The 26,969-nt window shown below is 31.3% G+C and overlaps 1 protein-coding gene across 10 annotated transcripts in view; it reads right to left on the bottom strand.

Moving 5' to 3' along the window:
• LOC126733620 (disks large 1 tumor suppressor protein) overlaps positions 1-26,969 on the bottom strand; it is an 825,690-nt gene that overhangs the window by 88,671 nt on the left and 710,050 nt on the right. For all 10 annotated transcript variants that reach the window (XM_050437042.1, XM_050437028.1, XM_050437022.1 and 7 more), the window contains one exon: positions 21,007-21,118. In XM_050437042.1, the coding sequence (XP_050292999.1) occupies positions 21,007-21,118 (112 nt within the window). The remainder of the gene's footprint in view (positions 1-21,006; positions 21,119-26,969) is intronic.

The following is a 26,969-nucleotide window of genomic DNA, read 5'->3' as shown; positions in this document are numbered from 1 at the left end:
TAAACAAAAAACATTATTTTCTTGTAGAAGCATATAATTGGTTAAGTTAATATTTATGTCAGCCAAATAGGATGTAAAATCGCAATCGATATAATATGTCAAAATAACATAATTTTAAATATATATCTTAGAAAACATTTTGTCTTTTCAAATAACGATATAGGAATCCCATCAGAAATAGAAGTTCAACAGAGTCGGTTAAATTGCAGCAATGTTTGAGTAGTCGATCCCTATGCATCCCGACGATACAAAATGTTAAAATTTCTAAGCAGGTCGACTTAAAAAACACTTTAAAAAAGTGTAGAATTTAAACCTGAAATCAACATTGTTGTACTAAGATCTTATGTTTTTTCGAGAGTACTAGGAAAATAAATTTTAAAATATTTCCATAAGGCAGTTTAATTAATGAAATTGAAAATTAGGGTTATATATTCTTCTATTAGCTATTAACTTTGTCTTCTTTTTTAAGTTCTGTTATCCAAGAAAAATCCAATTTACTATTAGTTTGATGTTCGAATTTGTTTTCAATCAATACATGACAATAAATAAATTAATTCAATCCTCAAGTTGCTAACTGATCCAAGATCTTAACCCATATTTCTCATTTTTAAAAAGATGTTTAAAAAATATATAGCAAAGCATGCACCAAATTAGTAAGTATTTAGTTAGATAAAATCAAACGAATTTCAAAACAGTTACTGTGTACTATAAAATTCAAGAATAAAATTTATAGCAAATTCACATTATTAATAATGATAGAATAGAAACAACAAATTGCTCCTCAAAAACTTTAAAATCTAAATTTTTACCTAGGACAGCAATACATAATAAAAATGTAAGATAAAGTCCAGTTCAGAGATCTATAAGAATCTTTGATGTGCCGCCAATAGTCCGTGTGCCAGTGTTGCTTGTAGTGTCACATGGCATGCATGTCTAAATTGCAAAATTTTATGTGGAAAGAGTCATAAAGTAATATTCTAAGCGATATTTAATCATTCCATGAAATAAATAAATGTTTTATTTTTTTTTTTAATTTATATATTTGATTCGTAAAATTTGACTACATACGCCGACGTACTTTTTGTTTAATTTTGTTAAACCGGCCTCAAAATTTATTTGTATTTAAAATTTTATTATTAGGGATTTGTGGGTTTAGTTTTATAAAGTTAGAAATTGAGGATAGTTGACAGCAAGATAACATTTAACCAAAAATTTTAATTTAATAAGTTTAGTTTTTAGCGTCATCAGTGGGGTGTTTATAAAAAGTGAGGTGGTACAAATTACTTAGTCCCATTTATTCTGTGGATTAAGGCATTAAAGATTTACTTTTTGACACAAAAAGGTAAAATGTTTTGGTTTGTCTTCAAATTTTATATATTTCCTCTTTGTGGGTATTAAGATATATTTTTATTTGGTGGTTATTACTAACGGGGATTATTAACTGCAAAAAATTTAGACGAATATACAGGGCAAATTCTAAATTCTTCAAAAGAATTGAAAGTAATACAAAAACAGCCCAAAAATTTACCTGGGTACGGCCCCGTAATCCTCAAAATCAGTGGGATAGAAAGTAGGAATCGTCAGAACGCAGGTATTTTATCTTTGTTTAATAGATTGGCTAAAAAGAGTTGAGAAGTCTGTGAGTGCAGGGAGTGTTCAAAATGTTTTGAAAAATTCTTGGATTTTAGTCCGCGGTCAATTTTTTAATACTATTTTCTTGTGATATAATTTTTTTCCTAAAAATGGGCATTTTCGAAAGAAAAATAAAAAATAGTGCATAACATGGAGTTGTACGTATATTTAAAATGATTTCATAGATAAATTTTGCTATTTAACTCTTTGTGTGCTAGTGTGCCTGCGGTAAGGACACTTACAAATTTAATTTTTACTGACGGTCCTGGTATGCTTACAGCGAAGATATCATTGATGACGTATGCGGAAGCGTGTCGCTCCTCTAAATTTAAGCGAAAATAAGAGTCGAGTATTATTTGGACAGTTTGCATATTAATGTTCGCACGTGGTATTGTTGTGGTAACAAGTTTCCCTGTTTTTTGGTTGTTAGAGCAGTTTTTGGGACCATGGGTGGTAAGATTTGCTTTTATATTAGAAATAAAATATCTAGGATGATATTTATGTTATCGCTAGAATGCAATTTTGAGAAAAATGTATTAGTTTTAATATATGGTGTGCTCAGGGCGGTGACACCAGTCTCTTAGGCAAATAATTTTTTCAAAATTTCATGAGTATTTTTTTAACGGTGTTTTTATAGGATTTTATTTTTATGTACAGATAAATTTTATAACAAACTTATAAATCTCAACTCCAATGACCTGTATGATTATTTGGAAGAAATTCCTTGTGACAACATTAGCGAGTTAGAAGATGTTAGTGAATATGAGATTGAAGGGGACGCAGAAATAGTAGGCCCAACGGCAGCGGCGTCGCCAGCAATTGATTTGTTAGACATAGAAAATATGCCTATTATATTTGGGAATGATACTTTGTCCCAAGACGTTGGTGCTGACTTAGCCGAATGAAGCAGTGAGGATGAGCTACCTTTGTCACTAATACGAGCCCAGGAAATTCGCAAAAAACTATATGGACTAACTCCAACTCACGCACTGTATTCGAAATTTTAAAGAATTTGGAGAAGAAATAGGATCAAACATTTCCACCGATATAGAAACCCCTACCGACATGTTTTTGCATATATTCCCTGAGCATCTGTTAGACCACACACGCTTTTCAAACTAACTTATATGCCTTGCAAAGAAACGGAAGTAATAGTCATGCATTTACGCCTACTAATGTAAAGGAAATAAAGGGTTTTATTGCAATAAATTTGATAATGGGCATAAAAAAGCTACCCAGCTACAAGATTACTGGTCCTCACCATTGGAAATGAGAGATCCATTCATAAGTTCAATAATATCAAGAGACAGGTTTTCATGGATGTTAGCCAACCTGCACCTAAACGACAACTCTGTACAGCGTGGCCGTGATCACCAAAACTTTGATAAGCTTTACAAATTACGGCCTTTGTTAGATGTATTATCTGATACATATAAAAATGCTTTGAAACCAAGTCAACATCAAGCTATTGATGAGTCGATGATCCGATTAAAAGGACGAAGCTCCCTGAAACAGTATATGCCAAAGAAACCAGTAAAACGTGGCTATAAACTTTGAATTCGTTCCGAAAATTCAGGATACGTATGTCAATTTCAGATTTACACTGGTAAAATAGGTCAAATGACCGAAAAGTCTCTTGGTGGTAGAGTTGTTAGAGACCTTACGAGAGACTTAGTTGGAAAAGGGTACGAAATATATTTTGACAATTATTTTAATTCGGTCGAGCTGTAAAAACAACTGCAAACTGAGTTGATTTACGCTTGCGGTACCGTCAGAAAAGATCGAAACAATCTACCACAGATCTACTAGATGACAAGCAGTTAACAAGGGGTGAATTCGATTGGAGAGTTAGATGATGGGTTGACATTTTTGAAATGGATGGATAATAGGCCAGTCCATTTTTTAACTAATTATCTGGATCTATGCAAAAATCAATGGGTTTCCCGCAAAAAAAAAAGATTGTTCCGCCGAAGATGTTACTTGTCCTGAACTAGTAAAGAAATATAATACGCATATGGGATACGTGGATAAGACGGACATGCTAAAAATTCTTTATGAGGTTGAAGTCGAAAAAGTGGTGGCATATAATTTTTTTCTATTTCATAGATTCATCCTTAGTAAATACATTCATACTGTATCAAAAAAGAACTGATTCCAATGCGCAACTTTCGCTAAAACTTTTTCGACTTTCAGTGGGCCTAGGACTTGTGGGAGCTGAACAAGGTTTACCGAAAAGGGGTCGGCCATCAGCAACGGTGAATCATTTTAAACGTACTGTACCATACGAAATTCGGTACCACTCTTGTTCCCACATGCCTCTATATGGCAAGCCTGGAAGATGTGCTTTTTGTAGTACCAAGGCGGAACCTCACAAATCAAGATGGCATTGTACAAGGTAGCTGTTGATATTAATTGATAAATAAATAAACATAGTTAATTATTGTTATTTTTTTAGGTGTGATGTTGCCCTGTGCCTTTCAGATAAGAAAAACTGTTTCCGTCAATATCATACCAAATAAATTTTTTATAATCAATGTATTTTTCTAGCAATAAAAAATTAGTTTTTGCCAATTTTTTTTTTGTTTATCTGCCTAGTATCCTTACAGTGAGCACACCTCATTGTAACTAACTCATATGCAAAAAAAAGATTTAATATTAAAAACATATTAAATAATCTTTAATTAATTGAGCAAAACAAAAATTTTCACCAAAAGTTAAAAAAAAATAAATCCGGCCTCAAAGGGTTAAACATTTATATCATGCGACAATAAATACGACATAGGCGCACGGACTATTCAATGCCTCATCTGGCACACCCCAAAAGATTCTAATAGATCTCTAAACTGGACTTTACCGGCATCGCTATACTATACCAAAACATAAAACTGCTATGTTTGAAAGATTATTTATATACAGGGTGATTCATTAATATTGCACGAAAATGAAATGCCGGTTTTTTTGGGTTAAATTATGACGAAAATTTCCTATAAACATATGTCCGAAAGTGCTTCGTTTCCGAGATACAGGGTGTTCAAATTTTCTTAAAAAATCGATTTTTTATTAATATCTAAGAAATGCCTTTGCTGTTTGCAATGTCATTCACACCATTTCTGGATATCTTAATGATGTATCTTTTTGACATATGACAGTTGATTTGTTATTCCAGGGACGTGCCCACGGGGTAAGCGGGTTAGGTTTTTTGTACAAAAAATAGCACCTAGTAGATTTTTTGAACCTCCTGTACATTTTTTGGATGACGCAACTAAAGATGGAATTGTTTCAACTCTTGGGTGTTTTCGTATCTCCCTCCGTTTTCGATAAAAAAATTAAGAATTGCTTTTTTGCATCCCTCTGTAAAAATACAAGTAAATGCTTTTAAATCACGCGAAAGCAAAGAAATAATTTTCTTCCTAAAATGTAATACTTACCTATTCATAGTGTCGAATACCAAGTACAGCATTAACAACTGCTGATCTAAAAAATACTGCGGAATGTTGAAATTGTAAATACGTATTAAACAAAATTTAGTAAATACTATTATCGTTTTAGTTTTTGTCGCATTCTTTTCGTTGCTTTGAAAATGCAATAAATAAAATACCAGTTCATTTAACATTACTAGGTGTGGCTCAGTGATAAGGTGTTGTTTTTTTCCTGTCAAGTAGACAATTTCCTCATTTTTGTCTAAAATGGAGTACACTTATAGTGAAATGTGCGATATGCACTTTGTGTATGGTCTTACTAATGATAATTCACAAGCAGCGAGGCGTATTTACGCGGACAAATACCCTAACCGAGTACTTCCTCATAGTCAAATGTTTACTCGCCTCCATCAACGTCTCAGAGAAAGTGGAAGTTTTAAAAAACTTACAGTCGACAATGGACGACCCCGCACAGTTGCAACCGCAGAAGCTGAAGAAGCAGTGCTCCACGAAATCGAGGATAATCCTTCAACGAGTACAAGACAGATTGCTGCCACTTTAAACATTAGTCAGCCAACAGTGTTTAGAATACTGAAAAATCAGCTTTTGTACCCGTATCACATCCAGCGGGTACAAGCACTTTTGCCAGACGACTATCCTCATAGAGTGGCTTTCTGTCGATGGTTACAACAAAACATTGTAGAAAATCCTCCTTTTTTATCAAAAATACTTTTCACGGACGAAGCTAATTTCTCCAGGAATTCGATAATGAATTTCCATAATAATCACATTTGGGCAGATGAAAATCCACATGGAATAAGTGAAAGTCGCCATCAACACCAATTTTCACTGAATGTTTGGGTTGGAATCATTGAAGACCACTTAATTGGTCCTTTCTTTTTGCAACAAAGGTTAAGTGGAGAAGTGTATCGGCGTTTTCTTCAAGAGGAGTTGCCAACACTATTAGAAAACGTCCCGCTTGACTTAAGGTACCAAATGTTTTTCATGCATGATGGCGCTCCGGCGCATTTCAGCTTAATTGCTCGACAGTATTTAGATAGAGTATATCCCAATCGTTGGATAGGTCGTGGAGGTATACAACCCTGGCCTGCGCGATCTCCCGATCTAAATCCAATAGACTTTTATCCTCTGGGGCCACCTCAAGCAATTAGTTTATACCACCCCCATCGAAAATGTTAAAGAATTAAGAAATCGTATTATTGCAAATTGCGATATTATTCGAAACACGCCAGGGATCTTTGAACGTGTTCGCCAGTCAATGCGTCGCAGGACAGACGCATGCATTGCAGTTGGAGGAACTCATTTTGAACAACTCTTATAGCGTACGTTTCTTAGTCCATACCTTTTCATTACCTTCATCAATTTACTAATGTTTATTCTAAGAATTTAATTAATGTACCTAAGTTTAACTAAAACTATTTTTCAACAGGTAGTACAGTTAATGTCATGTCAAAATTCCAAATTACCGTATTTACTATTCTTCACCCTGTAAATCGATAAGTAGGCATTTTATTATGTTTATTCAAGTTTTTTCAAACGTTTGCATTAAACTAATTTTTTTATCGAAAACAGAGGGAGATACGAAAAACACCCAAGAGTTGAAACAATTCCATCTTTAGTTGCGTCATCCAAAAAATGTACAGGAGGTTCAAAAAATCTACTAGGTGCTATTTTTTGTACAAAAAACCTAACCCGCTTACCCCGTGGGCACGTCCCTGGAATAACAAATCAACTGTCATATGTCAAAAAGATACATCATTAAGATATCCAGAAATGGTGTGAATGACATTGCAAACAGCAAAGGCATTTCTTAGATATTAATAAAAAATCGATTTTTTAAGAAAATTTGAACACCCTGTATCTCGGAAACGAAGCACTTTCGGACATATGTTTATAGGAACTTTTCGTCATAATTTAACCCAAAAAAACCGGCATTTCATTTTCGTGCAATATTAATGAATCACCCTGTATAACGCTATCAGCATATACAATTTAATACCGGACAATTTTAAAACTTTTAATATCAACAAACTTAAAAAAGTTTTTTTGTAGACGTACAAACAAATGGACCTTATCTTCTTATAATAATATTCATGTCATATGATTTTTTTATGTGGATAACTTTTACAGCGATGCCTTAATAGTCATAATTTATAAAATTCTGTGGAATTTGATATGGTTAAGTGTGAATAGCAAAAGTTGCTAGACTTCGCCTATCAAAGGCACACAAATATTCTTTTATGTTAATTAATTTGTGTTTTTGTAATTTTTTAAATAATTAATAAAAGTCGTTTGTTATTATTAATCAGTCGAAAAGGCAATGTAACGTCGTGCTGATTTGCTGCTATTTGGTTTCGTTGATTTCTATTAATCGGCAGTTTTTTTTAAATTTTTGTAAGATATGTTTTTTCTGTTACACAATATGTCGTATTTTAGGCTAATATTAAATAAAAATATCGTATGTTATCAGAAATATATAATACATAATATAAACGTGTACAAAAGTAAGGCTCTCTTAAGTGTTACCCTAAAGAAGCAACTTTTTGAAGGTCTCGTCTTATCCCATTGTAATTTTTCTAATTTTGTATATGGACCATGTCATGTTTCCAGTAGGTACAAACTGCAAAAAATACAAAATTCTTGCATTCGCTTTGTTTATGGGTTAAGAAAACAAGATCACCTAACTTGTAAGCTGAAATAATTAAACTGGCTCAATGTGCAAAATAGAGAAAAACTTCATTATTGTTGTTTCTTGTTTAAACTTTAAAAAACAATTATCCAGCCTAATTACGTAATAAACTTAAAACAGGAATCTCTAGACATAACCGAACAACACGCACGGTTTTAAAATTTGATATACCCGGTCACAGTCATTTTCTTTATGTGCAATAAATACATACATCAAAGCTAATAAATACATACAGTAGAGGCCAAAAGTAGATAGAAAAAGTATTACTTTCATATAATTGTTTAAAGATTTACCCACAGGTCCCCTAGATTTTAAATTATTGTTATTTGTAAGGCGGTCTATAAAAAGATACCAATAAATTTCAGTTAAATATTTTGCTTGCTATCAGATAAAGCAATAATATAAATATAGCTGGTCAAAAGTAGATAGACAAAAACAATTTTGGAATTATTTTTTTGCCTAGATATTTATAAAATAAAATTAGTATAGTATTGCTTCTCTTTAACTCAAGATGCAACATGCCACGCGGAATTAGATTCTCTCTTGATTTAAGACAACGCATTATTAATGCATATCGCGCGGGTGATCGTCAAATTGATATTGCTCGTAGTTATTATTTACCAAATTAGGTGATTGTTTCTGTTTGAAAAAGAATGTTTTATTATTTTTATACATGTTTATGTTGCCCATAATATACTTAATTATCTTTATTATAGAATTTTTATTTCCTTTGATTTTTTTAAAAAACCATTGGTCTATTCACTTTTGGCCATTACTGTATAATATTAGTGTCGATGTTAACAAGTCTATTCAAAGCTTCAAAAATAGATTAAAAACAGTATTGGTTGAAAGTCAATAATAAAATAGAGTACTTAATGACTGTATTCAACTTTTTGGAACAATTTTAATTTTATTTCATCAATTTATTTGTTTTTGGATAGTTCTACTTTTTTTTTTTTTTAAGTACTTGTATTGTTAAGTCAAGTCGGTCATGCGCTAGGTAGGTTTTTTTTCTTTTTTTAAGTCAAAATTTTTGGTTGTTTTTTTGTATATTAAGTTAGTTAAATATTTTCTGTATGTTTTATTTGCTTTTTTAAAAGTAGTTATAATAATATTGTAATTTTATGCGTACTCGGTTAAGTTAACCGCATTCGCTGCCCTTCGCCGAGTATAAATTAAAGGCCTAATTTATTTTTATTTTATTTATAAAATGGGAGGAAAAATTAAAACGTATAAACATAAACGGCAAGACGTGACCTTGGCCAAAGTCTCATAAAACGGCTTAGGCATGAATTGACAATAGACTCCTTGATAGTAAAAAAATAATAATTAAATTAAGTTTGGTTGAATATTACCATATTTAATTCTCTTATATATTAGGCCTCATTATAAAAATGCAAAACTCTATGCAAATAAGGCATAAAAGTTTTTTTTGTAGCATCCTCCCCTAATAAAATAAATCACATCACTACTAATAATAAACGAAATTAATTTCGTTCAATAATAACCTTTGCAGAGCACGAAATACCGCACGGACACACAACTACCACTTTCACTACCCCAATCGAACTAAACCGAACCATATGAGTCAGAACAAGGGGGACATTATACTTACTAGATAAATGTACACAAATAACCTACACGCCATTCGATGCCTTTAAAAACCCCGACGACGGTAGCCGAATATGCCAAAGTAACGGCCGTAAAATACGACAAGAACCGTATTGGAATGTATCGTATTTAGAGAGTCTCTGGTCGGTAAATGGCAGACACAATAATTGTGGGGTCAACTCATTCATGTAATATCGCCGGGATAAAGGGTTTGTGCTAGATGTATACCTAAGCGAGTAAAAAAATATACAAAGGTATTAGTAGTTAGTATTAGTATGTTTCATTAAAAAATATTCATATTGTTGAAAACGTAAAAAAAAACATTATTTTCAGTTATTGTATTCTTTTGCTGTTACTTTGTACTTTAGATTGCCTACAACTTAATGATATTATCCAGGTGGCCAATGAAATTTGGATGCGCAGTGGCAAAACCCTTAAACAAGACCGTAGCTCATTCAAAGACCTTATTAAGGATTTAGGTGTGACGTTGGATCTAGAATGCTCTTCGACGTTCATATAGAAAAAACATTGTTCAGAAAGCTCTAAAAAATCTCGGTTTTATATCTCGAATTACAAAGGGTTTTAGTAGTCAAACATCATTAATATTATTATATAATGCATTCGTTTAACGCACTATAGAATATGCGACAGTAGCTTGGAATCCGATGTATCACAAATATATTGACCAAATTGAAAAGATTAAAGGCAAGTTTGTAAATATAGTAAATTTTCGCTTTAATAGACAAAGACATTTTTTTTACTTACTATGATAACTTAAAGTTTTATAGTATGAAGCCCTTAAAGAGACAAAGAAACAATTTTGATTTATAAAATTATTAATAATTTAATAGACTTCCCTTTCTGTCTGGAAAATTTACATATTAACGTTATATGTTAGGTGTTTTGTGTATGTTATGGTCTGATGATGCACTAGTCGAGCGAAACATGTAACCTTTGTCATTTTATTAAATGTTTCTGTGATACTGTAGATTTAGTGTTTTTGCCTTTTATAAAAGTGTATGACCAGCATCTTTGTGATAATGGATAAATTTTTCGAGTCAAACAGGATAAGACCTTTTTACCTGGGAAAATATTACATTACAGAATAAAATTGCAAAAATTAATTTTAGAAAGAAGAAATGATTTTTATATATTTTTGTAAAAAAAAAATCGTTATTTATTTAGGACAAAAAATATGTAACATCGCCGGTTTTTATAACTTTGAGATTTTTTGAAAATAAGCATTTGAAATATACAATTTTTTATATTTAGCATATATTGTATCTATTAGATTGTTAAAAGCCTTTAAGATGGTGTTTTATATTAAAAATGGAATGCCAAGCAAAAAACAAAAAAAAAATCAAAAACAATCTTTAATTTTATTTTAAAAACTTAAAATGCAATTTTACTTCAAAATTAAAGGCTACTATAACTCAATTTTATTTATTATAATAGATATCAAATTTTTTAACAAATATTAGTAAAAGATAGGTAAATTCGTAACATTCAAGGCTAAAATATGCGGAGTGTAAACTCAGTAAAAACATGAGAATTTACAATTTTATATTAAGTTTTTCATTTTCTTCCCCTGTAGCACACTGACTCTTTGTTCTGCGCATTTCATCGGTCACTAGGACATGGTTGAGTAGTAGTTAGTTTATTTAGGGTTCTATATTTCTCTATATGTTATTGTTCCTAGTTGTTCCAAAAAGAGGTGTCATCCTCCAATTTTTTTACATTCAAATTGGGAAGAAATAGAGATTTCATTAGGGTAAGTTAAGATATACAGTGCATTCGTAAAGAAGCGGATAAATTCAATAAAAATGAAATGGACAGTTTTAGAAAAAAATGTCCAAACCCGTCGATTTTAATATTAGGTTTAGGGTTTTTCTACGTGGAAATTAAATATACGGGGTGACTCAAAAAAAAAGATATGACGTCATCAATATGTTTTTTTAACAGGAAATTACAATTTTTTAATGCAGTATCAGAAAAAAACGCATTTTTTTCACAAAGGATATGGTACAAATGAATAGTGGTTACATAAGCTATTTTGAACGAAAAATTATGATAAAATGTAAAATTAAAGAAACACCTATCTAAATTAAATGTTTGAATTAAGCACCGTTAACAACCTGACAATAACCAAGGCGATTTAAAAATTCTTTTTGAACGTTGTCAATGACATCTGGAGTAATATTTGTAATTTCCTGGCGTATTTGTTCTTTTAAATCTTCTAAACTCGCTGGTTTAGCGACATACACTCTACTTTTAAAGTATCCCCATAAAAAGTAATCGAGGGAAGTTAAATCTGGCGATCTGGGTGGCCATTCAATGAACCCTCGTCTACCCACCCTTAAGGAACTAAATATGGAAAAAAAATTATAAAAAATCATTCAGTAACCGTATTTACCAGATATTCTCTCAGAACTATATAAAAATTTAAAAGTACCTTTTAAAATAAAAATCAAGCAAATCTGTGAAATAGAACCTAAGTTATAAAAAAAACAATATAACATCTTCCAGTGTCTGGATTTGCCTGGTTATAGGAGCCAAAAGAATAGTTGCAGGTACCATTTGAAATAAACTTCAATCTAATCTGGGCAACATAAACGGAGTTATGATCCAAGATACCAACAAGTACCTAAATTAACACTGTTAGAGAACTAAATATGGCAAAACATCAATAAAAAATGTTCCAGTACTTGGATTTGTCCGATTCTCTCTATGAACAATAAAAATAGTTGCAGGTACCATTAGAAACAAAAATTAAGCAAATCTGAGCTATAGAAGTAGAGTTATGGTACAAGATATACAGAAGTAGCAAAATTACCACCTTTAAGGAACTAAGTATAGACAAAATTAATACAAGATCTTCCATTGCATGATTTTGGTTCACTTTCTTTGTGAATCACAAGAATAGTTGTAGGTACGATTTGAAACATAAATCATGCAAAACTGACCAATAAAAGAAGAGAACAAGATATTCAGAAGTACCTATATAAGTAAGTAAAAGAAGTAAATATATATGACCACCACCAAATATGGCAAAACATTAATAAAAAAATTTTCTAGTGTCTGGATTAGGAAAAACTTCATCTAGATAATTGCAAACGGATAAAGCGTAGTGTAGAGGGGCTCCATCTTGCTGGTGGGTTAAAAAATGATGGTTTCCATTTAAAAAACATATTGATGACGTCATAACTTATTTTTTGAGTCACCCTGTATATTTAATTTCCACGTAGAAAAACCCCAAACCAAATACTAAAATCGACAGGTTCGGGCATTTTTTTCAGAAACGGTCCATTTCATTTTTATTGAATTTATCCGCTACTTTACGGATGCACTGTATTTAAAATAAGTGACTATTTCATACACATTAAGAATTAGGTGTGAGAGTCATCTGATTAAATGATGAATTTTATTTTGATAGTCGTTTCATTTCCATATAATATTATAAATGTTAATATGGGGTCTTTAATATAAATATCAGGATTCATTTAATAAACATATTTTGTTACACCCATTAAAGATTCTCACAAATATTCCTATTTTCTTTTTAAACTCACAAAATGTATATCAACATTCAGTTCATCTAAAAGCTCCTACCAGAATTATTTATACCTGGTTAATAGTATTTAATTGCATATGTATTAGTTGATTTTCTATATCGTGTAAACAACTAAATAACTGCCGTGTACGAACCAACACCCAATCATTATTAAACAGTACTAGAAGTCGACGGGACGTCATGCGAGAATCGTCCTTATAGCGGGGTCACAGTTTCTTTCGTTTTCGCTCGCCGTTCTTGGACCGAACTTGACCCACTTTAAAAACAGAATGTGGGTACTACCAGTAAAGCGACAAGCAAATGCTTTTATTAGTAATTAAGAAATTGGTGTTTTTATTTATTTATTGTTACTTGGCTATTTCACTTTTCATTATTGCTCCTCTGATTATTAATTATCTGACTCCTCTCATTAAGTCACCTGATACTAGAATAATTTTCCAAATTCTATGAACCGATTAGTATAATATAGAAAACAAACTAGTACTTGCTCCACGGATAGATAAATGGAACGGTTTACAGTTTGATAGGTTTGAAATATGGACTCTCTTTGATGGCTTTATTTATACTTAGTCCAACCTTATTTATACTCTATACAATTTTTTTCTTAACTTCTTCGTACAATTAATGACAAAGGAACGTAAAGTCTAATAAGTATCTGTTAACTTAACTTTACTTTAACCTATTGCATCAACACACATTGACACACAGACGGAGAAGGTTCGTTTTCGGGAGATATTTTTAAGTCAAAAGTGGATTTTTTTTTAAATCGGATTGTTACCATGAGCAACTTCAAGTCTTTGCGAATTTCTTAATTGAAGAGAGGGAATTTTCGGTAATATTTGGTTGTAGTTTTATGGATTTTGGAGCCTACAGGGTATGTCTGGTCAATTAAGATGCACAAATTTTGCTTAAGAGTATTGTTATTTTTTTATTAATATAAAGGGGGTTCATATAGACAGATTTAAGGGTAAAAACCAGAATCACAGTGAACGATTTGGGTAGTTATGAATTGCTAATTTTTCTTAACGCAGAGTTTTATTATTCCCGACAAAATTTTCCTAAATATCTTTTTACCATCTATTTAAATTGCCTTTGCAAACTTGACATAAGTAGACAAACACTTGAGAAAAATCTTATTACATTGCTTTTTCTATCACAGAGGAACCATAGAAGGAGCTTACACACATTAAATATTCGGGCATTGTTGTTGCCCGAATATTTAATGTGTGTAAGCTGTTGTGGGGACCAGTTTGGAACCTTTAACCCTTAAATCCATATTCTACATTAAATAAATCAATACGATCCACGGTGTATAAATCCCATTATTTTTAAATGAATAAAAAGTGCCAATTTGTTTTTGAGCCACCCGAGTTGGCCTTGAAATGTGTGGAAAATACGGCATTTTTTGAAGACGTCAAACACTTTGCCGAATTTTCCTGGCCGCAATATACAATTTCCCCAAATAATATGCACATATTCGGAAAGCTCAGAGTTTTTCTGATTAGACGGTACCGGGTAATTTTCATTGAAAATTTAACGAAACTGTGACACCCTTCCGAAAAATAACATGCCGAGATACCCGCTGTTGGCGGCCATATTGGATCATTTCACCCTTGTGGTGACGTTTAAAGAAAAAATCGGAGGAAATTGACTTGTTTCAGAAAAACGATTTTTTTCGGTACTTCTAATGTACCTTGGATGCTGAAATTTTAGTATGTGTTGTAAAACAGAATTTGGGATCTTATTAAACTAAAAATGCCAGAACTTGTAAAAAAAAAATTTTTCAATAAAAAGCTCCAAATATGTCATTTCTTACATAAAACTAAGCATTTTCGCAGAAACACTTTTTTTATTTAAATTATAGTTTAGCTTCTGAAACAGTTTGAATTTTTTTTTTACTCACTTATATTTACTCACCCTGTATACGGATCTTGCACCAAAAGTATACAGTTCTTAAGCCCTCAATAACCTTTATGTCCTAAAAATTTCAAGTCGTTTAAAGGCTTTAAATTTGAGTTCTCGCCGGTGAAAGGAATTTCACACGTTTTTTTACCAATTTTTGACTTTAACTCGGTACCGCTTCCTTTGTGGGTACCAAAAAAAATTATTTACGGATCCATAATTGCCAATGTATTAAGAGCTGCCATGCCAAATTTCGTCGTTTCGCTACCCATACAGCCAAAGATATGAATTTTTATTTGCCAAAAAACACGATTTTTGAGTCGGAGAGCACGTGCATAATATACTCGCTGACGCTCCTATATAAAAATTAGCTTTCTCATAAATTTTACGTTCTATTTACTATGAGCAAAAAGTTGATACACTGGTGAAGCCCTTTCTAAAATATGGAATAATTGTGTGTGGAATGTACAATTCGCATCTTACTCAACTATATGTCATTCACAACCACATTGTAAGCAAAATTTTAAATAAAACAATAGTTTGTCCAACAAACCAACTATACGCTCTGGAAATAAATTATATAAAAACCCTCTATAGGGTATCATGGAAATTTGTAAAAATGGAATTCTGGGGATGGTAGTACTCCTAAAAATAGTCAAAAAAAGTTCCTATAAGTATGAGGGTGGAAAATGCATATTAAGGGAGTTAGGGGCGCTGAAAGGGTGAATTTAAAAACAGTTTTTTTTTGAAATTGTAGGTTTAAAAAACGAGATAGTTTCCAAAAAAAAACTTCTGCCATTAATTTTGACCCTAATTCAAATGGTGACACTGAAAAATTATTTGGAAAATCGGAAAGGGTAGTTTTTGCAAGGGTAGGGATTAAAAAAGTATTCATGTTATAAAAAGCTATTCCTGTTACACATCGCTCAGAGCCGATGGTTCTCGAGATAACTGAAGGCAAAAAGTTTGCTCTGATGGATTGCTAAGTAATTAATCAATATTAAATTGAATAAAAGTTATGGAGTTCCAAAAGTAATTAAGTAGTCATTAAATCATTTATAAAATAAGGTCTAAGATAAAAAAGTTCTTAAAGAACTGACAGTACTTACATTAAGTAAGTACATAAATATAAGTACCTTAGCTTTTTTATAATAATAACTGAGCGTGCCTATTGGGATCTAATGCATTTATCCCTCCCCCCTCTTTTTTTTAATTTTTAGTCTTCGGCTTGATGATGATAAGTTTTGTAATCGCGAAACCGGTCGTCACAAAATAATAATAGAAATTTTCTGGAGAAATAAGACCTATTTCTTACCTTCACCTTATAAACAAAACCCCAGAATATGGACTACAAAGTATATTAAATAATTAATTGAAAAATCAAAAATTCGTGATTTTTTAAAAATCTTATAGCTTTAAAAATTGAAATCAACATTTTTGTTTGTGTATCTGTAAACAGTGCATCAATTTACTGGTTCGAATATGGATATTTATAGAAATTTTTTGCCCTGTATTCTTTTTTTTTCAGGTACATAATATTTACACATGAATTCTATTATTGTGAACCACATTTTTCAATTGAGGTGGAGGGAATGGAGAGAGTTACCATTAACAAAAAATTAACCAACATTTTTGCTAACTGTACGCACTGCAACAACTGAATGTCAGTGAGATCCTGACTTGTGTCTGTAAAGATGAAAGTTGGAGGGCACGGTTATAGTAAATTTTGAAAGAATCGATTTCATGTAAAAATAAATTTTATCTTTAACCTAGGGACGTTTATTAACGTCTATTAACGCTTCGTCATAGGTAAATTAGATTAATTACGAATCATACATGAATTTAATTTTTTAGAGAATTTTGCAATTTTCTGTTATTAGATCAAAAAAAGCGCTCAAATATTGCAATTTTCTTACAAAAAACGCGCTCTAGCGGCATTACTAAGAACTACACATATGACAGATATTTATTTTATACTTATTTTAAATTTATTCAATGTAGCTACCTCCATTATGGGCAAATTTTTCAATATCTTTCCTAAACATTTTAAAAGAATTTTTAATTTCTTCAATGGAAATTAAATTACATCTCTAATTCTTTATTTTAGTAATTTCCTGTCATTTGGTAATGGCTCGGAATAAACAATTTAGGCAATAATTTTTAAAATAATTTTTACTATAACTTTTAACTATTAATATTTATTTGGTTTGTTTTTTAAACTTTTAAAAAAGTGAGAATAAATATTTAAATAATTAATAAATAATTTAAACATAAAAATCGAAAGTAGGCCTATGGTTATGAAATTCGGTAGTCGGGCATAATTTTGCATTCTAAACAACTTTTTCTTATAAACTTTTTTATATCTTGCCTAGAAATACAACTTTACCTACTCATATAATTTAAAAAGTGCTCGTATCAAGGCAGGCTTGATTTTTAATAAATAAAAATATGCTAAATTTTATTATTTAATCAAGCAGGGCTGGATCTTAAACGGTCAACATTTCAACCCCTAAATTTTTTGTTATTTTTACGTATAAATTCGCTTATCCTGGGACACACTGAAGAGGACAAGCTTTTTTGGAAGAAAGAGAAAATACCAAGTAGTTAGAAAGAGACTGTCATCGTGCCCCTACATAAAAAAGGACGACAAATTGCAATGCTTCAGCTATCGGGGAATATCATTAATAAATACTGGATATAACATTTGGTCCCTAGTACTACTAACTACCAATGTGGGTTCAGAAAAAAGCGATCAAACGGTAGATCAGCAGATTTTCACTGTCAATTAATGGAAGAGTTTTGGAAATACGATAAAGACCTACATCAACTCTTTATCGACTTTAAGCAACGGTATAACCATGCTCGGAGGGTGGAGCTGTGGAGTGCTATGGTAGAACTAGAGCAAAGGAATTATTAATAATATTAGGCAAATTCTTTAAAAGCAAAGTAGGTTATATTTTATTTATTATAAACATTAATAGTTGGTTGTAATATCTAGTCGACCTAGTTTAGAGCAGCTATTGGCAAAATAAGCTATATCGCGGCTCGTGTCTAATTAGGTAACTGTGACGCTGTTTAATTTAGTGCTGGCAACCGAAATCGATTTTTCGGTTAACCGATTAACCAGTTTTCGGTTAACCGCGGTTTTCACCAAAACCGAAAATCGGATATTCGATTAATCGGTTTTCGGTTAACCGATTAACCCAAAACCGGATATTCGGTTAATTGGTTTTCAAAAATAGATTAAGCAGGATTCTAGAATATTTACTGGAAATTGACTTTGGACAACTTAAATAAAACTCCATAAATTAATTAAATTAATACATATTTTTAATTCAAAATAAAAACATATAATATTCTTAATAATAATATGCATTTTTCAACCCTAAAAAATGCAAGTCAAGGAAAACTAATAGTTTTAAGAATTTGGAGTTTTAGATTATTGTTAAGAAAAACCAACATATTTACTGTGTTTGCTTTCAAACAGTTTCTTTTAGCTGAAACTATATTCCCTGCATCAGAAAAGACTCGCTCTGAAGGTGTAGAAGTTGCTGGTATGGCAAGATAATATTTATATTTGGCTCGTTTACTTTCCACCAATCTAATGGGGATGAGTTTTTATCTATTTGATTTTCTTTGGCATATATTTCAATTTCCCTTTTAACAGCATCTTGCGACGTGTTGATTTCGTCTTGCAACTTTGTCGGAAAGAGAAAATCTAATGCCATTTTTTAAAGTGATACAGAAGTCTCATCTCGTGGGGGACCAGCATTGGTAGCTATGGTATTTGGTGTTTGTGACAAAAGCTGGTTGATCTTTAACTTAGTTTTTACAATGGTTCCAAAACTACTTTCGTGCATTTTGTACCGCGGGTCAAAAAAATTGCTATATCGTGGAGTTTAATTGCTTTGGTCTGACAGACGCCTTCAGTGTCATTAACATCAAATCTTGACCTTATCTGCTTAGATACAATCTCTTTAAACTTTTTTACTTCAAGCAATGCAAATTTATCATCGAAAGTTAAAAAATTGTCTAAAAGGGATTGAACAATTGGCAAAACTATTGATATGGTTGGAGAGTTTTCTGAGCTCATAATTGCTGTAGTTAAGGTAAACGGCTTTAAAGTAACTACGAGTGCCTCTAACATATCACAATTCAATTCTTTTAATTCAAAACTCTGGTTGCTCAACTAGTCGTTCTACCATATAATATACAGAATTCCGCTAAATAATGCTAAATTAAAAATAAATTAATTCCTAGTAAATTCATCTGCGTTCGTATGTAGATGTTATTACGTCCTTAAGTTTGACAACATCGGATGGAAGTAATAATGTATAGCATCATTGATATACGGACGCATTAAGGCTGTTTTTATAAATGCAACAATATTATCAGAATAAATAAAAATTCGTATATCAAAAAAAATTAGATTTCTTGAATCTGAATATACCTACTTGTTTAAAATCCAGTTTTTAATCAGTATTCACCGTAGTATTAAGAATAATCCTCTTAACTGTAGTTATTCTAGTTTACCATGTGTAAAACACAGATCACAGCTCATTCATAGTAAAATCCGTTGTCAAATTGATAGCAATCAAAAACCGATTAATTATAGACTAATCTTTTCCGAATGATTAACTATACATTTTTAATTTTTAGGGTGATGAGGTTTTTTTTGGTTTTTCGATTTTGAAAACCGTTTCTGGTTTCAAATAACCGTTCTCGGTTTTTAAAAACCGCTTTTGTTTTTAAGGTTTTAAAACGAAGTTTTCTAATAAACGGTTTTAACCGAAACCGGTTTTTAAAAAAACCGGTTTACCGGTTTCGATTTTGGCCGGTTTTTGCCAGCCCTAGTTTAATTGCTTTTTGTATGAAAATATTTTTCAATTCAACAGTTTTAGATGGGGAATCTTCTTTGTTTTACTTGCCCTAAGTATCCAGCTATTACACTAGAAATCCAGAATAAACGTGTCACATTAACAAAGATTAGCACGGAATCAGATTGGAGGAAAGCTTTCAACATTTTTTACGATTTTTTACTTTTCTTATCTTAATACGTACTTGAAACCTACGAAAACTATAAAATACACATAACAAGTCTTAAAAATTCAGATAAACATTGATTTTATGGTATCGACAAAAATAATAAAAAAAATAAAATATTACAAACAGTACATCTAGAGGCATCTATGTTGAATATATGCAAAAAGTTAAAACTTCAAGTGCTTATTAAGATTAGAAATTTATGATTTCTTTGTTTTTAGTAACTGATGATGGATATTTAATAACCGAAATGCATTAAACATTAGTTTAAAGATGTTTTGGAGTTTATTCTGGGGAGAACGACAACGTTGGGTAACCTATTTTTTTAATTCTTATATTTGCACATCAGTAGTTTTTTCAAAACCACTTTTTAAATCTCCTAACTCTGTAAAATGCTCTGCGAGAATCAGTGTAAATACAGTATACTATTCTACTTTGATGTACAATTACTATTTTAATATACAATTTGGTTAGTGGTTAACAGATAAATGATTTCCCGAGCCATGTTGCTATAGAATACAAAATGTAGGAGGCAAGAACTCGGTTACACGTGATTCGATCTTTGCAACACATTAGAGAATTAGTGAGACCTGATTGCCTTTTAGATAACAAATTGAATTTTCTGACATGGGACAGACTAAGGAACACATAGATATGAGCATTTATATTGGACCAATAACGCATATTTTGCTTACATACAAACAGCAAATTTTATGTTTGCTTTTAACATATTTTATTAACAATGTTAGTAGAAATTTAGTTCGGAATCCGCTAATCAAGAAATTAACTCTTTTCGTTTTATCATCTATTCATGAAATAATTTCCAAATTAATGGCGATACCCATTTGACAAGCGGTGTTGTTCGTCACCTCATTTAAAGTAGGAAAAATTATTAAAAAAACTATCCAGCTCCGGCTCTTATAAAATTTAAGGCCAATAGAGTATTTCCTAGAAAGCACTGAACATTGAATGAATATTTTACTTTACATTTACAACGTCCAAATGTTCAATAAATTTAAATTAATTCATCCAATTTAACAATTCCAAATAATTAAAGGTATTAGGTAAAGTACTGGCAAAATGTAGAGAATAGGCTGAAGCTGCAACTTATTACTTACCTAGTAATATCTTCTGTGCTAACAGCTCTGGGGGTCCCAATAGGTTGATGTAAAGCTAAGTTGGATGAGTGAGCTGAATGCAAGGACTCGGCGTACCTTGAAGCTTTGATGGCTGAAAAGGAATTTATTTAAATATCATAAGGTGGTTTATGAAATATATCTTTAATTCTTATTATAAAGCAGTAGATTATATCGAAAATTTTATCGGCAGCTGACCTCGAAATGGGACTGATTCGATTTTTTACTCGTAATTAAAATCCAATGAAATAGAACTGATTCTCAGTTAAATTATAACAATTGTTTAATTTTTTTTTTACAGAAAAGCATTTCATTTATATATATTATATATGTCCCGACGTATAACAGGCAAAGCAGCAAGGCAAGTCGTAGCGGAATCAATAAATCCCAAAATATATTGAAAAATTATGACAAAGTTGCGTAATTTAATGTTCAACAAATATTGTTTATAAGTTTAAAAAAAAATCGAAATCCGAATGTATCTGCATATATCCGAAAAAAAGAAAAATTCAAAATAAAAAACCTAACCTTATTTAAAGACCTAAAGGAAAATAAAAGACACTTTTTCGGTCCTAGATAATAGTGATCTAAAATCCATTATAAGACGTTTTCTTTTTTTAGCGACCAATCAACTTCTTTTTTTATGGGCATATATTAATTGATTATGCCAGATTTAAATAGTTTTTTTAATTCCAAAAGACCTCCGCAAGAAAGAGAGAGTCGATCAGTTTTAGATTAAATACTTTGGGGACGCCAAAAGAAATCTCTAAAAAACCAGAATCTACCCCATTATAAAAAACAGCTCGATACCTATCTCTAAGATAATTAGCAATCAACGCGCATAATTCCGCTCCTAAACCAACAAATGACAAAATATTTATTAAAAGATCATAACTCAAAGTATTAAAAGCCTTGCTATAGTCAAGCATTACCAGTAATGTTAGTTTATTGGAATCAAATGCTGATAAAATATCATCAGTTACAGAGGCCAATGCCGTACAACAGCTGTGGTTCGATCTTAACCCTGATTGTGTCACTGGTAAAATTAAGTTGTCTTTAACATATTTCTGAAGCTGCAATTCCATTACTTTTTATAATATTTTTGATAGCGTTGGAAGAATGCTTATTGGTCTCATATCGTTTAATGTAAAAGGATTTAACGTTTTTGGGTAAAGGGCTAACTTTCGCTCTTTTGCACATGACGGAAAAACAGAAGTTAATGCCATGGACATTATAAGGTAGTAGAAAAGGCAGGCATAGTCGGATGGTAAGTATATTCATTTCATCAATGCCCGGGGCCGTAGTTTTATGTTGTTATTATTAACCTTTACAATAAACTTACTCTTAAAATGGTTTTAATAGGTGAATAAGATAAATCATTGAACAGAAAATAAAAAATAAACCATTTGAATCTGGTTTAATTCAATATGGTGCAGATAAAAAAAAAAAGTATGAGGCTCGTCGAAAGAAGAAACGTCATATTATTAAATTTATAGCATCACGGTCAACCCAGGTGGCATGGTGGCGATCTATCGTGTGATCTCAGGTTTGAATCCTGGCTTGGGCATGGTAAGTATTAATGCATGTATGGTATATGTTTATGTATCAACAAGTCAATTTTATTTGGTATTTACAAGTTACGAATAAATAGAAATTTAATTGAATGTCAGACGTAAAATACTAAAATCTACTTGTGATTTGCAGCCCAAGTTAAATTTTACGTCCAAAGGAATGATAATTTAAATCACCGTTATGTAGGGCGAAAAAAGTGCCCCTGAAATCCTTATTTATTTTGTTACTTTAAATACCGCAATTTAGGATAACATGTAAATAATGGTGAGCAAATTTTCATTAAGAATATCTGATCCAACCAAATTTTTATTTATTTATACCCTTTCTCGTAAGGAGCAGTTGCATTGTGTGCAGTGGCATTTAGTGCGGATATGTCGATTGCATTTTTAGTCGGGCATTTTTTAGAAAAAACTTTTTCTGAAAGATTATTAATGTAGCTATGGCAAAACCCAACTTCTTTTTTAAAATGAAACTTAAAATAAAATAAAAATTGAAATAATTTGTTTGGAAACCTACTCAACAAGGAACTTAGAACTGAATTCTTCATCAATTTCTTACAATATTGCTAGACAAATAATTTTTTTAAATATCGACCTAAACTCTTTACATATTTCAGTAAACGTGTTTAGAAAACATATATTTACAGTGCTGTTTGATGGTTAGTAAATAGCCTTCTGAACCTTGTGTCCGGCACGGATTTTGCTTTTTGGTTTAGTTCAAAAATGTGTTTTATTTGTGCTAAAAAGGATTACAAATAAATATTTTAGTATTGTCACACTTAAGAGTTGGTTTATACATATTGATGCTTTGTTAAGCCGCAGTGTTAATGAGCAGAATCTGTTATACGCAGAATGCAAATCTGAATCTGTCGGCTTTTTTATTTACTCGTGTAATTTTTTACTCCAAATGAAGCTTTGTATGTATTTTTGAGTTGAGTAAATAAAAAAAACATTTATTATTATTGTTATTAATGATTATTGTTTATTTCTTAAATAATTTTAAAAACATGTCAATATAGTAGATGTTCAAGATCTTCGACATTAACGTCTTGTGAACATCAATAATCTTAAATAAAAATGTCCGCTAACGTGAATCCATACCATATTCGCTGGAAATTGTGATATGATTTTGACAAATTTACCACATGTTTAAATCCAGTGTAAATTAAGACCGCCATTCAAATTGCCATCGATTAAAATAGGACCTATAATATTTCTGGCCACACATTTATAAACCTTTTGAGGGTATTGCATCCAATGAGGATTTTTCGTAAACTAATAGCGACTAGCAGGAACGTGAAATTTTAAGATGCATTCAAGTTATATATCATATTTCTTATAAATCCAAATCATATTATATTACCACATCATTATTTTATATTTAACGTTTCAGCATTTTACCCGATTTAACCTTTTTATATTAATTGTTTTAAAAATCAGTTCTGAATTAACTCTGTAATAGATTGGTCGTTTTCTATTTGAATAAAGTTTGTTTTAAAAAACTAGTTTCGTGGCATCACTTTATAATTGGCGCAGTCGGTAGGATATAAATACAAAGAAACAAATATACAAATTCCAAAATCTTTCAGATTTTTCGCACTTGGACAAAGAACAGAAATAAGGAACATTACAAGCAACCTAGGCATCCTGCCCATAAACCTGGGCTCTGCAAAACTACAGTGTACAGATCACACCTTTGTACATTACTTTATTCTAGACCTTTACACCAAATTTAGTAACCTAAATGAACAGTTCGATAGACTAAAATTTTACTTAAATAATTCAACATACAATTTTGACATAACAAATTATTATAAAATTGTAAATTTTACTCAACACTGCATTTCTGAAAAAATCGAAAATATACAGTTCCACCAACATAATCGCACAAAGCGTGGTTTAATTAATGGTTTAGGCTCTATTTTTAAAGGCATAACGGGCAATTTGGATGCTGAAGATGGTAACAAAATTTTTAAAATTCTTCAGAAAAATGAGCAACAGTTTGAAAATCACATTAAAATGCAATACTCAATCAATAAGTAAATAATAGAAAACTTTAATAATACAGTTCAAAGCATACTGCACAATGAAAATCTTTTAAAATCAAGAATATCGCAACTTAATCAAAAAATTAAAGAAAATAGTAATTTTAGAGATGTTTTATTTGCCAAAGATATATTCAATCAACTTATAATCTTATATAACTCCATATTAAATACCTTACAAGATATCGAAAATTCAGTAATCTTTGCAAACTTGGCATAATGGATCCCAGCATAATTAAACCTAAAGAGAGAGCTATTTTTAGAATTACAAAAAATTCAGAACATTATCAAAATCAACTCCCTTTCGATGTGAAACCCGAAAATATACTAAACTTTAAAAATACCATAAAAATTTCTGGTCAAATTAATCTTAACAATAATGTAATAATATAATAAATCTAAAAATATATTTTTTACCACTTCCAATTGAACACACAAACGATTTTAAAATCTATAATTTACTTCCAATTCCGACTTCTTATAATATAATTCAGACTTTCTTATAATAAGTCCAGAAATTAAATATCTTTCAAAATCCGAAAATGGTGAACAGATTACACCTATGAATGATAAATGTGTCGGAGGTAGACCGTATCATTGCCCAAAAACGTTACAATTCACGTCTAATGTACCTTGTGAAATCAATATTTTAGTTCAACAAACAACAAAATCATGTCGTTTTCACAAACTTCAGATCCCAGAGCATCATATAGAAATGATTCCAAAATTAAACCAATTTTTGGCAGTTTTCTGAAAACCTCGAAGTATAATGCAAAACTCAAACGACCGTGAAGAATCTTAAAGGAGTCTTTCTAGTCAAGGAGGATCTTGCAAAATTTTCTACAGAAGACAAATACTAATTTTTCAAGAAAAAAGCTACGGTAGCCCTCGAACTTGTAGTTCAAATCAGAAAATCTTTCGAAGTTTCACATTCAACTAGAAAACTTACACCTGGATACGCCAATGCTTAATCCAATAATCCCAGTGGAAGAAACCTCATATTCAAGCAAATATTACATCCCAAGCCTATGGACAATCACCCTATATATAGGCCTGCAAGTGGCAATATTGCTTTTCCTCATGAAGAAAAGAAAAGTGTACAGAATCCAAGGCAATGAGGAAGATCCTTCCTTTCAGGATGTTTCTCTCCAACCAAGAAGCCCGAGAGTAAACCTTTCAGAGGATGCTTCATTCTAAGAGGGGAGGAATTATATAACTAGTTTCGTGGCATCACTATATAATTTTCATTAGAAAATAAAAAGTCGAAGAAAAGTAAATCGATCACATTGGGGCTGCTTTTCGACTAAAAGATTGACGATTTTCTTCAAACTCAATCTATCCAATTTAGTTTCATAACTGATTGAATAAATAATAATAAACGACTTTATTCAGCAAAAAAAAATGTTACATACAGTTGCAATAATATGCCACTCTAGGCGAGGTTCAGTTGGACCAGAGAAAAACTGCTTCAAGCAACCACCTTCCAGCCGTCTAGTCTGTTCAGCTAGGTAAAATTATCCCTATCTAAATAATTTCGAATTGAATTGGATAACATACCAATTTTGCTAACTAGCTATTTCTCTAGTCATTAGCAGGCGCCTTTTTTAATTACCATGCATGTTGAAGCTCGCGAAACTGGATTTTAATTTTATTTACCTTTTTTTTTTAATTAACTTACTTTTTTTTAAATTATTAATTTTTCATGAAATAAACGAGCAACTTTTCTTTATGTCCGTGTCTTATCTCCGGAATCAATTATCTACTTTTCAATTACTGAAAGTCAAACAATTATAACAATGACATCTACTATGATGCAAAAAAAATAAAAAAAGTTCAGGCCATGGCATGTCCGCAAATATATTTCTAATTATACCTGATTTGGTATTGGGGGTTGTAGTGTATTACCGGAATAATTACATCGTGCTTAAAAAATTCCACGATCATTCCAATCCACAAAGAATTGAAATGATCCAATGAGGGAGAGGGCGAGAGGAGGGCCAAATGACTGTAGAAGTCCTGGTTCTCATTTTTCCACAAAGTTACACTTTGCGGGACTTCGGAGCACGGCAAAATCTTCACAAAATGTTTACGATCTCGAAAATAACATTTTTTTAAAGAAAACCAAAATATGCCTTTTAAGAAAAACAAAGTAGTCAATTTGCTTCAATGCTGCTTCCTATCTAAATGCTGACACGCATAATCTTTTAAGCAGTTAGGTTGGGATGGATTTTTAACAAAATCGAATTCCAAAACCAGTATTCCATTTATCGAGAAATACTGCAAGGCTAGATCGATGACGAATAATTTTATTGTTTGGGATTTTATACCA

The sequence above is a fragment of the Anthonomus grandis genome, chromosome 1 (assembly GCF_022605725.1).
Source record: "Anthonomus grandis grandis chromosome 1, icAntGran1.3, whole genome shotgun sequence".
NCBI classification, from domain to species: Eukaryota; Metazoa; Arthropoda; class Insecta; order Coleoptera; family Curculionidae; genus Anthonomus; species Anthonomus grandis.
Note: the sequence above shows the minus strand (reverse complement) of the source record. Positions and strands in the feature narration are given on the sequence as shown.